General features: G+C 41.8%; 2 protein-coding genes across 3 annotated transcripts in view; one reads left to right on the top strand and one right to left on the bottom strand.

The window, feature by feature from the left end:
- zdhhc8b (zDHHC palmitoyltransferase 8b) overlaps positions 1-4,930 on the top strand; it is a 60,887-nt gene extending 55,957 nt beyond the window's left edge. For both annotated transcript variants that reach the window (XM_084550858.1, XM_084550857.1), the window contains exons 9-11: positions 310-416; positions 573-1,639; positions 2,178-4,930. In XM_084550858.1, the coding sequence (XP_084406984.1) occupies positions 310-416; positions 573-1,639; positions 2,178-2,310 (1,307 nt within the window). In that variant the 3' untranslated portion in view covers positions 2,311-4,930. The remainder of the gene's footprint in view (positions 1-309; positions 417-572; positions 1,640-2,177) is intronic.
- A 90-nt stretch (positions 4,931-5,020) lies between these two features.
- ranbp1 (RAN binding protein 1) lies at positions 5,021-9,517 on the bottom strand. The gene is made up of 6 exons (XM_084550859.1): positions 9,367-9,517; positions 7,802-7,935; positions 7,478-7,635; positions 6,816-6,944; positions 6,672-6,734; positions 5,021-6,186 (listed from the first exon to the last, which is right to left on the bottom strand). The coding sequence occupies exons 1-6, from the start codon at positions 9,379-9,381 to the stop codon at positions 6,038-6,040; spliced, it is 648 nt and encodes a 215-aa protein (XP_084406985.1). The 5' UTR covers positions 9,382-9,517; the 3' UTR covers positions 5,021-6,037.
- Between the last annotated feature and the right edge of the window lie 3,083 nt (positions 9,518-12,600).

Here is a 12,600-nt window from a genome sequence, read left to right as displayed (position 1 = left end):
ATTTTTTGATGTGCTCAACGAAAATGTAGTTTGTTAATGATAGACAGCCGGTTGTAGGACTCATTTGTGTTGCATTGCATTGATGCAGTGTCGTTGACTCATTTTATTCTGTAGGAATTGTGACTGCGTAGGTTTCCAAAATTCAGACTGCACTATAGATAATAGAATTCTGTTGAGGTCCTGTCCTCCCAGAAGTGACTTTCAGTCTGTTATAATTTCATTATATTGATCCTTATCTTTTATCATGGGTCATATCCTGTATCTCCAGTGTGTTAACCTTTTTTTATGTGTTTATTATGTGTGTTGTAGAGAGTTCTCTTTCTGGTAAGACCCACCCATCCACTCCAGCCATGTACAAATTCAGGCCATCCTTTGGCACCATGCCTAAAGTCCACTACCACGCTGCTGGAGAGAAGGTGAGTCATGATTTCTTCTCAGCATACATTCTTAAAGTAGTATCATTGTTGTCGTATTATGAAGTGTAACTCCACCTGGCTAGCTGGGGTTTATTGTTTGGTGTAAAAGCAAAAGGACTCTTTTAATTTAATGTTATTCTGTTGTTTGCTTTTCAGATAATCATGCCAGATGAACGGAAGACTTCGGCCATCATGGAAGAAGGTGTTCGTGGTCATGACTACCGATCTGAGCCAAACCTGGACCTGCCTGAATACACCAATGCTCCCCTCCACCGCACTTTCCAGTCCTCTCCTCTTCAGCTGGACTCTGACCCCATCAACTCCCGATCCCTCAGCCTGAAGCAGGGTCACCGTCGGCCTGAGAAGGGCCAGCTCCCCGTCCTGCCACCCCAGACGGTCACTTCCACCCCTTACAAGAGTGTCTTTGCTCCAACCACTCTCTCTAACCGTAATGGCAGTCTGTCCTATGACAGCCTGCTCAACCCCAGCATCTCCCCAGCCACTGCCAGCGAGTGCATGGCCCACCGTGGTATGCCCTCCGTGGGGTTCCATTCGCCCTACCTGCCCACCAAAATGTGCCACATCCGGGAGCCTGAAATTCAGAGACAACAGGTCCCCCCTGCCTACAGTCCAGTGATGGTCCAAAGAGGGGTGGGCAGGCAGTCCCCTCATCCAAGGGACAGGGACCCATCCCCTGTGCGCTACGACAACCTCTCCCAGAGCATCATGGCCTCTATCCAGGAGCGGAAGGAGATGGAGGAGAGGGAGAAGCGACAGATGCTGCATGGGCGTTCCCAAACCCATATCTATGCTCAGGACTCTGGCGTGTTTGATGGGGGCTACGGCCTACCCCCCAATGCTTGCTACCCAGATGGGCCTCGAGGCCCTGGCTCTAGGGGCCCAACACCTCCGGCATATGGAGGCTCTAGAGACAACCTGATGGGTGTCGGTCTGGTGAGTTATGGTCAAAGAACGCCTGTGCTGCGCCACGCCGGCTCCACGCTGGGCCGGGCCCCCAGGACGTCCTCCACCTCACTGCACACAGATCATAGTAGCACCAACAGCAGCCAGAGCAGGGCCACAGGCCTCGAGGGCCTCTATCGCTCCCCGGGCCACCAGCCCCACTCTCCTGCTATGCCCCGTTCCCCCTCTTATTCCCACCAGAAACACTCTTACATCAGTGCTCTTGAGAGGACAGACTCACCTCGTCTGGGGGGCCCAAGGTATGAATCCTAACGTTACCCCTGGGGGACTGCATGCATTGTTCTGAGCCAGTGGGGGACTGGTGGGCATTGAATGTATTCCCATTGGGAACTCTGCTCCCTCTGCTGGACTATTCACAGCCACTAATGTACTACTCCTAACTGAGGCAACATGTAGCATTTGTATATGGTGTATGGTATTTGTCAAACTATTCTGTCCATTTATTCATAAGTTCTGTCTGGTGTGAATCTGTACATGGTCTGTTCTGATTTGTATGTTGGCCTTTCTAGAAAAATATAATTTTTTTTGTATCTCACAAATACCAGATGAATAAAACTGTTACTCTTCATTTCTTTTTCTTTTGCATGCTTTTCACCCACTCGTCTAACATCTCCAAGCCTTTCGCTCCACTAACAAGTACACACTCAAGCGTTCGTCATCGTACCTGTTACGATTTTGTCATCTCGACGTGTATGGTTCCACACTTGTTATGATTTTGTGTCGAATCCCTTCAGCTCTGCGTTGAATCGTTTTCTCTGTTCTTCTCTTTCCACTCAGAGAGGCCATGAAAGTTAATGGGCAGATGGACTGTCACCCGAGTGCCCAAGGTGCCAACCTCAGCCCCAGTCGCCACAATAACGTCAAAAAGGTGACGGGAGTAGGAGGCACCACGTATGAGATATCAGTGTGAGCAGGGACTCCACACTGACCTCCATCGACAACACCACCCTGATACATAAACGAGATTCTCTAATCTCTGTTAAATAACGGCCAGCCACGGGCACACTGGACTGGGTGTGGGTCCGTCCAGCCACATGCCTGTGTGTGTTTGTACCGGAGGGGTGGGTTGTCCGCTGATAACAACACAGGCTGTAATGTATGTGTGTTCTGTCGTTAAGATTTTTTGTGGCTCATCATTTTGGTCGTAAGAGTGGACCGTCCAGTTAGACTGTCAATGTTGTTACTGTTGTCTCTGCTGTGGTTATGAAGTGTTGCTCCAAACGTCTCACACACAAACACACACACACCAGACTCTGCTCCAGAACATACTGGGGGCTGAACAAAAAGATGGATTAAACACCGGCATCCTCACAATGGACTTCTGCAAGAAGACTCTCTTCTGAGTCAGTTGACCTCAAGCAGTCAAGGTGCTTCACAATAACTTGTACTGTTCGTGTCACCACCGACGTATGTGGTGGTGAACTGATGTGCAGAAAACATAACACAAGGGAGATGAGAAACTGGGGGATTTTGAGGGGATAGTCATCTTATTATGTCTGGTGGTTGCATTCCAAATTCATTGAGAAAGGCTTGCTTCTAATGATCAGAAAACTTTATCTTTGTCAAAAAGATTTTTCTCAGGATTTAATGCAACCAGTAGGGATGCTAGTTGACATGAATTCATACACAGTGAATGTCTCCTCCTTTGTCTCAGTCAGTGCAGACTTTTAGGGCTTGAATATGGCTTAGTGCCCTTTATTCCCTTCACAAAGGTGCAGTACATCCTCGCTGACATCCACTTCCTGAGTTAGACAATTTTAACATGACCCATGACACAAGCGATACGTTCTGAAGGACAAGAATACCTCATCCAGATGTTTCTCACCAAGTCCAGCCCCGCACAACCTAAACAACCATCTCTAAAAGTTATTCCTGTGCTATAATCATACAAATGAAAGGTTGTAAAGAAACAAGTCACTGTCTCAAGTAGTAACAAAAAGATATCCTGTCAGCCATCTCTTTATTTTTGTTTCCTTTTTATATACCTGACCTTTCAAAAGCTATGTTTGATATTTTTTTTATTACTTAAGCCTGGAATGGATGTTTTGAGTGGAGTGTATTGTTCATAAATTATGAATTCAGAAAATAATCATCATGAATAATAATAGGTAAACCCACAAGTGGATATAACTTGTTCTACCATGCAATGTACAAAAAATGAAATGTAATTAATAGATATGTGTTGAGGAAATGAAATATTAGTCATAATCCTTGACTGGTGAACAGTCCATGTTGAACTATCAATATGTGCTGCAAACAAAGCAAGGATTGGGCTCTTGCATAGAAGCTGTCTTGAGATTTCAGTCCCAGATACTGGCTACGCAACCTTTAGCTTAAACAAGACAGCAAACAGTGAAAATGCCAAATTATTCAATTTGCAGTTGCTGTCTGGTACAGCTGCAGTATTACCCTCCACTCGGAGAGCAAAATGAAACCTTTATTTTTTGCTGTTAAATGAAAAGAGAAGTCTAACATTAACTCCTTTTAACCACCAACAAATAACTGATAATACTAAGCAGACAATGACTTAACAACCTTGATGTTACATAAATGTAAATGATACATTTGGTTGCATTACGTCAAGCTACACTTGCATTAAGAATACACCATCGTTGCCTTTTGAGAAGAAAAGCTGTTCCACACACAATGAACTATGGCTGAAACATTAAGGGACAATGACATTGGTGTTTTATATTAAGCAGCAAGTGACACCTACCCAGACTGGGTAAACTTAAAACAAGTAAAGTAGTAGTGATGTGATCTTGCTTGACATAAAATGACATTACTTTTTAGGGTTCTTTTCCTCCTGTTTCTGATACATTCATAGTTTATTTTCTCCAAGTCACAGCCTAAAGGCCGGTAGCTGTGGTAGATTCTTGCTTTCTACCAAGGTTTGACGTTACTGAGACTTGAAGCGATAACTTTCTGGCGGGCATGGTCTCCCTTTTGAGGTCTCACCCAGCTGCCTTACCTTACCTTACCATGAGGAAAGTAACACAAAGCGATCTGTTTAAGTCATGTATTTCTGAAATGTTGAAAATATTGTCAGTTTTAAGACTGTGGTATACAGGGCTAGTTTTCTGGTAAATCTGATGGGGAGGACTATCAGTGAAAAAGCAAACTTGAACATCTCATAATACCAGAATAAACCGAAAGCTGCTGAGTGTCTTGAAACCCCTCCCATCCGTCATGCCTCTCAGAGCCCCGTTTGACCACATATCAAAATGCTCTCGATGTCATTCCTCTTTAAGATGACTGCCATTAGTCCAATGTTCTATTTCTGGGATGGACATCACTGCAGGTCAGGGGCCATTCCTGACAGTCAGCAATGACTCTATCAGCCATGAGCTGATTTCTGAAACTCAAATACAAAGTTCAATATGTATTAAAATATAGAATATACTATAACTGTACATGCGTTCCTATTTTTGTGAAGAGGAAATATTTCCCAATGACCTGAGCAGCGTAAATAAAGTTTCCACCTCTTTGAGTGAAGTGATTCTTGCTAATCAGGTGATGAAGACCTGCACCACATCCATGCACTATAATCGTTCTTTTATGCCACAGCTGCTCAACAGTAAAATAATGTTCTAACCAGTGATTTTATATGAATGCAAACATGTGGTCTCTGACAGCTTTTATTTGAGGGTGGAGGAAACATTTCAAATCATGAGTGCAAATGAAAAGCAACATTTCATCCATACCGATGCACTGGCACTTGGATGCAAGGTAAGAACTTGATGTAAAGAAAAGGAGAAGGTGGTGAGCACACAGATCAGAAAGGGCACACTCTTGTTACATATACTCTACATGCTTTTAAGTCAGGGAATGTTATAATCTAAAGGAAACAAACTGGATTTCTCGGTGAGGAACTTTAGTCAGAGCATAGCTGCACCAAACTGATGAACCGTTTACTTTGGACTTAATGGTTTTAGTTATTTAAAACAAAATGGGAAAAAAACATAGCTAAGTGCATCTAGTCTCCTAGCAGTCAGCTATCAGTGGACACTGCGGTCTGCAGCACTCATCTGATGGCCCTCAACTGTCTGGATTCCTCTTCTAGTCAGTTCCCAAAAGAGCTGATCAAATAAGGATCCAAAATGATTTCTACAAGGCATCCACTGAGAAGTCTTTACATTGCTTGTTATCTTTAACAGCAGAAGCATGGACAGTGGACAGGGTAAGAAGGGATTTTATACATATAATGCACCTCCATAATGCCTGGTCCCTGACCCTGTGCTGCCAACAAGCAGGCTACATTATCCTCTTTCCCTACAAACAAACTCTGCTTCAGAATAACAAAATAATAATAAAAAAAAAAAACCCAATGTGGGAATCATCGCTATCACAAGCCTTGTTTCACAGTTCACTAAAAGTAACACTGAACTGTAGATGACAAGGATGGAAAGCATTGCATTCCATGGTGCAAGGGAAAAGGGTGACAGGGAAGGGCTTCTTTTTTTCATATTCATTCAATTTTTCCCCCAGTGGCATCAAGGACTTGTGATCTTGAGGCAAAACAGATAAAAAAAAAAAAAACTAATATGCAAGTGTCCAAATTCAGTTCATTTTACAGTCTATTGTAGAAAAAGAGGAAAACTGATAAATTGAAGATCAGCAAAGCAAGTTCATGGTTCTCAATTCTCCTCGGCTTTCACCTCCTTTTTCTCGTCTTCCTTCTTCTCAGTCTCATTTTTGTCCTCTTCCTTCTTTTCCTCTGATGCCTTGTCTTTTACAGATAGCTCCTCCAGTTTCGCTGCCACCTTGTTTGCGCTATCAGTGTTGCCTGTGGCGAAACAGTGAAACACAGCGTCACCTAAGATGCTATCAAAGTTTCAACTCAGCTACATGCCTTCAGCTTGCCTTTGGACCAAATGTCTTTGCCATGTCTTAATACTCCACTTCTTAGATAATGCAGACATATCAGAAAACACTATGAACCTGTGAAATCCGAGTGATGATGTAGCAGAACATACCGACACTGGGTTTTTAGAAAGCCAGTAAAGTGTTACATTCTGCATGTTCATGTAGCAGACAGAAAAAGTCCAAGGCTGGAGTTTGCAGCAAAGAACAGAGTGTGTCTGCATACTCCTGAAATATTCCAATAGATGAAACCTCACTTATAGTCTGAATTCACACATCACTAAAACTATAGTTTAAGTTAATTTTCAACTTCTTGTGAACGGACGCAGATGCATTGATTGAGAAACACGTCATTTGACTTGCGCTCATTAAACTTCACAGATTTTATAAGAAAAAACGCTTAGGTACCTGTTCCCTGTTTTCTGACCTCCTCCTTGCACTCATCAAACTTCACCTTGAACTTCTGAGCATCTGTGAAAAGAGCACATAATTCAAATTAAACAGGTTTAACCAACTTAAAGTGTAATACTGGATTAAAAACGAAGTACTTACTTTCTGCATTTAAAAAGCGTATTGCCAGGAGTTCAGCTTTAGGGCATTCATCTGCATAATCTGCTAGTGTATTCCACACCCATGCTCTGTCACTGCCAGCGTTGGGCTTCAGCTCCATCGTAGGTACGACTATATTTCAAATGTGGGAGAACAAGGTTAGCACATGAAGGCTAAGTATATAATGGAGATGTTTATATCTAGTAGTTGGACGAGTATTAGACGTTTTTGACAATTCTATAATCTAAAAGACAAATAAATGCCTAAACATAGGACGTCATTCTTGTTACCTTGACCAAAAGCCCATCCATATTTACTACACTAAGAATGAATACAACTGTCATAGTTTGGGAGGTCTAAAATATCTTAAGATTAGTGAGAACCCTGATGAGAAGCTGCAGCACCCACAACCCCAGTGCAATGTCCATCACTAAAACCACTGATTTTAAGACTTTGCAGAAAGTAGCCAATTTGGCTTATTGTCTGCAGTACACCAGAATGCAAACAAGATTTTGTAGCCAAATTATATTGGCACAAAAAAACAGCATGATACTACACTTCACATGTTTTATTTGTTTTAGTATAGTGAGTTGTTAATAGTAGTTTGGTTCCACTTGACAATGATATAAAATAGCGAGGAAATCCTAATTTTCAATGTGACTCACTGTTATGGTTGGCACAGATCTTCAAGGTTCTGTCTCTCCTCATCAGGAGGCGGATTGTGCCCTTCTCTTTGTGTTTCAGCAGCTTGACGTCACCAGTTCCTCTCTCCTTCCACTCTGGTGGATCGTTCTCAGAGGCAAAACGATACAGTTTAGCCCGCCTGTGAAAACAATGATACGCTTTATTAAAAGGACATCACTAATAGTAAATAAACACCAAACGTAGTGGCTCAGCCCACAATCACATGCTGGCCAGTAAATCTGATCCCTACACTTGTGGGACAAATAACACCCATGTGAACAAAGATGAGCATTAAGGCCACTTACATTTTAAAGAGCTCCTCCTCATCCTCTTCTAATGTTTTCACATCCTGCTCAGGAAGAGACACGATTGGCTCAAAGTGGGGATCATGATTGGTGTCCTCTGCAGCATCTGCAGCAGTGTCGTGGTCCTCCTGATCCTGAAAGAAAAAGCAGTAAAAGAGTTAACACCAATCCAAATAAAATAAAATAAACATGTGTCAAATCTTTAGAGCAAGTTAAATATAACTGTGTGCATGTGGTATAAAGTCTCGATTCTTTAAATTCACTGGAACGGAGTGACTTCTGAAAACTTGCCAACGGACTGTGAATGCTTCAATAGAGGGATTTAAGAGCTCATTGGTTAAGTAACGCTTTTGTATGGGAAACTGGCATGGTCTTTTGTAAGTCACTGCCGCTGAGGCCAGCATCTTTAATGACATTTGAGTTGACATGTTCTCACGTGTGTAAAATGTTAACAATGTTCATTGTTAATCATATGGCAACAGCATACCTAAACGAGTTATGTAAATAACGGTGAACACAGATATCAGCTACAAGGTGAGCCCTACCAATACGAAACTGAACATACGCGGGACGCTTTTTCTTCTAGCATTTCAGTTCAGGTTTGCTAGTTAGCGGCATAGCAAGTTAGCAATGATACACATGCTAATAGCGGTAACTTCTACTACTCCCGTTATAGGTAACCGACATAATTGATTTGATAATTAGGCCAGTGGCTGGAATAAATTACAATGATATATTTCAAGTTTGCTATTTTAGCTATTTATATTATACTTGAGCGCTGTCAGCACACAGTTGTTTAACTTTATTTCTCTAAGACAACTCATTGTGAAGTTACCTAGCTAGTTTAAGAGGCCTCTCAGCAGCAGGCTAGTCGCGTGCTAGCCGCTGGGCTTTTAATACTGTCGCTAACTAATACCACCGTAATTTCTTCAGGAACTTAAGTGACATGACTTTAGGCCAACTAGCACTTCATTGGGTATTACACGGTTGCTGCCAACTACTCGTTAATACGGAGTAACAGTCTCCAGAGCCCTGCTATTTATTGCTAACATTAGTTGGCTAATGTTAGCAACTGTTGTGCTTGGCAGACAAAGGCAAGACACCTTGCTAACCTCGTTGTCTTTAGCCGGCCGGTTACCGACAAACACCCCGTTTAAATGATTAACAACTACAACTATTTAGTTAAATCGCTGTCCGTCGCCTGCCTATGCTAACTACCAGAGTGTGAGGCTAACGTTAACGTGCTGACTGCCTGCACACTTTAGAGTTCTGCGCTTATCACCGTTAACTCTACATGGAAGCTGTAACGGTGTAAGATCTCACAGAGGGACACACAGAGCATTCCCACTGTCTGCCAAAAAGCACATAAGCTTTCGTTACATTCTATAGCCTTAAAAATACGCCAATTAGCTTTTCCAACCAGGCATCATTGTCGGCATTTCTGGGTGGCAGCTTCCTTTTCAAACTTTGACGAATTATGACACACAAAATCCAAAGGTTTGTCACGCAATTCCGATTTCAAAGCAAACATAACACATCAGATGGCCTAGAATGCGTATCCTCACCTTTGGGTCTGCCATATTGATGTAGATGTTTGAAGATTATGGAAGTAGTTTGATAGATTCAAATCCCCAAACTGGCCGCCGTTTCCCTTCTGCTACTCTCACTTCCTGCTACAGCTTTCGCGCGCCGAATTCTCTCTGTATGCCCGCGCCCACATTGTCAGCGCGCGCACCGCCTTTCTCTTCTCCGGGACGTAATATTGTTTCTACTATTTACTAAGGACAAAAGGATTTCTAATCGATAAAAATATGACACCTAATTGAAAATCAAAAATTAAATATGTCGAAACGTAAAACTACCATCCACCAATAAATAAAGTGAAATTGATCTGTATTTCCATGGTTATATCAGTTCCTTTACTAGTAGGCCTACTTACATTTGCTAGACACACATTTATTGAGTAAAATGCCACACCTGAGCTCAGTATAGACTGAAGTAATAAAGACCTGACCAACCAGATTTTAACTCTTATTTATAAAATCATCATTAAGATGGACCCTCAATGTCATATAATAATGCAAGCTGACCATGCGCAATAACATATTGTATGTTTACATACCCTTTAGTCTTTGATGTGCAATATGGTGAATTCCTCTATTTTACCAGCATACATATGATTTATATTGTGTTATTTTATTTTTTTCTATTTTTTGTATTTCTTTGTTTCGTATGTGCTACTATCTTTGTGCTTGCTGCGGCAACGCTGCAGTTTTCTCCACAGTGGAATAGATGAAGGGGTTTCTTATCTTTTCTTAAATTGCATAATTGCCTCCATTTATACATTCATTCACCTGCCAGTTTGTAGTAATGTTGAACTGTATTGTGGGCTGGGCAACTTAAAAGAAACACTTTTGTGTTTGATTCACAACACCACATTTTGCATCCTCCAAAATGATCATACAGTTGAATGGCCATGTTTCCGAAGGTGTTTTTGTCAAAATTTAGTGTAGGACTGTTATATCACAATGCATTCACTGTCTCTGGTGTACCAAATGAACTGGCAAGTGAGTGCATATCTTAGATATTATAGAGCTATGTTTCATATAAAATTGCAGTGTGTATTTTATGATTGAACTGGTTTTTATGATTTCTTTATGGGCAAAGGGGCAATTTAAAAAAAAAACAAAAAAAACCACACACGTTTAAAAGTATAATGGTGCAATACAGTGCAAAATAACCACCGAACATGCTAAAAAAAATAAATAAATAAATAAATAAAAATGATGACGACGCTCGAGTCCTACCACGAGTTGGATGGTAGCGGTGGTTGAGTTGCGTCGGACGGTTTTGGTTTTGAGCGAACATTCTCGGGGACTGTGAGTCCCTTGGCGGAGTTGTCAAGTTGTTTATATGACAGACTGATATCGTTCAGTTTTTGAGTAAAAGTAAAAGGGAGAAGCTGGTTGCGGGGTGCCGGCCGACGGCCTGTACAGGTCCGGTATTCGGTGCTTTGCGCTACTTCTTCCTGGCTGGTGTGACTGAGATTGATTGATTGATTGAGTGATTATTATTATTATTATTTTTTTTCTCTCTTTCTCTCTTTCTTTATATTATTATTACTATTATTAGCTTGTGTGGTGCTGGTAGTCTGGGTAGGTGTATGGCTGTTGATTCGGAGGAAAACGGAGGAGATAGGCAGGGTTGGAAGAAAGTGGAGAGAGGGAAACGTGGTCGCTCTCAGGAGAAGGAGGGAAATAGGGTGGTGAAAATGGTGAGGGCCGAAGAGGAATTACGGGTCATTTTCAAACTGAAGGATCAGGTGGGAGGAGGGTTTTAGAGCTATGAATCCTCTTAAAGTTGCTGAGTCTCTAAGAAGTGTAGGGGAACGATTGGATGCTCGGATCTTGCCTAGTGGAGCAATGCTTCTGTTATGTAGAAATATGGATCAAATTGGGAGAGCTAAGAAAATTGGGAAAATATCAGGGAAAAAGGTGGAGGTGATCATTCCTGAAAAGAAAAATGAGTTAAAAGGAGTCATTTATGGAGTGTGTGCTGACATATCAGAGGTGGAAATTAAGGAAAATATAAGAGGGGGAAAAGCAACAGATGTGAAGCGGTTTAAGGCCAAGGAAGGTGGAACTAAAAATACCCCAGTGTTGATAACTTTTGATGAAAGTCTTCTTCCAGTTCGAGTCTTTATAGGATGTTTGTCTTTCCAAGTCAGGCCCTATCAAAGACCTCCTTTGAGGTGTTTCAAGTGCCAGAGATATGGCCATATGGCGGCTTCCTGTAGGGGGAACAGGCGTTGTGCTAAATGTGGAGAAGATCATGACATCCTGAATTGTGAGCAACTGGCTTCTAAATGTTGCAATTGTGGAGGAAACCATTTGGCTTCAAATAAAGAGTGTGGACACTTTCTAAAAGCGAGACAAGTTCAGGAGATTAGAGACCAGCATAAAATCTCTTATGCAGAAGCATTAAAGAAAGTGGAAATGTCAAAGGCCTCAGGCCCAGTTGTGAGAATGCCTTTAAGCAATCCAGAGGTGTCCAGGCAGCAACCTCCTCAGGTTCTATCAAGGCAAGAAATTGTAATTAAAAAGGAGGCCCTCCTGGCATTTATGGTTGATGTGGTCTATGGTGCTCGGGAAAAGAAAACGAGGTCAGATGTTATTAAGTTTGTGTCTGAAGCTGCAGTGAGATTTTTGGGAGTAAAGGATTACTCCCCTCAGTTACTGCATGAGTATATGAGGGTAAGTCAGGAGCAAGCAGACCAGAAGTTAAGCAGCCAGTCTGAGAGGGGGGAAGAGGAAGACATGAATGATGGTGACCTGTTTGAAGATATGGATGATGTTTAATCTTATCATGATGTTTAGCATCCTCCAATGGAATGCAAGAAGCTTAATAGCTAACGGACAAGAATTTAAGAAATTAATCAGGGATTTTGAAGTTAAGCCTGATTTCTTGTGTGTCCAGGAGACGTGGTTAAAACCACATCTTGATTTTGTAGTTCCAGGATATATATGCTTGCGCAAAGATAGGTCTGATCAATCAGGGGGTGGGTGTGCAACCTTTGTCAAATCAGGGATCCAATATAAAGTCTGTGAGTATGAACTATCTCTTGAATGTCTAATAGTTGAAGTGTGGAGTCACCAGGGCAAATTAAGTTTAGTAAATTTTTATAATCCCTGTAAACCTTTAGGCTTGGCTGAACTTGAGGAGCTACTAAATAAGATATCTCCCCCTCTTATTTGGGTAGGTGATTTTAACGCTCATAACCCTATGTGGGGAAGTAAGGT

The sequence above is a fragment of the Chelon labrosus genome (genome assembly GCF_963514085.1).
Source record: "Chelon labrosus genome assembly, chromosome: 9".
In the NCBI taxonomy this organism is placed as follows: Eukaryota; Metazoa; Chordata; class Actinopteri; order Mugiliformes; family Mugilidae; genus Chelon; species Chelon labrosus.
This window is presented reverse-complemented; position numbering and strand designations above follow the sequence as displayed.

What these genes read in the sequence shown, in the direction of transcription:
- ranbp1 (XM_084550859.1), bottom strand. An exon ending in GAGGAGGAGCTCTTTAAAAT is followed by an intron (nt 7,636 to 7,801) that starts GTAAGTGGCCTT and finishes TTGTTTTCACAG; the next exon opens with GCGGGCTAAACTGTATCGTT. An exon ending in GGTCAGAAAACAGGGAACAG is followed by an intron (nt 6,187 to 6,671) that starts GTACCTAAGCGT and finishes GTTTCGCCACAG; the next exon opens with GCAACACTGATAGCGCAAAC.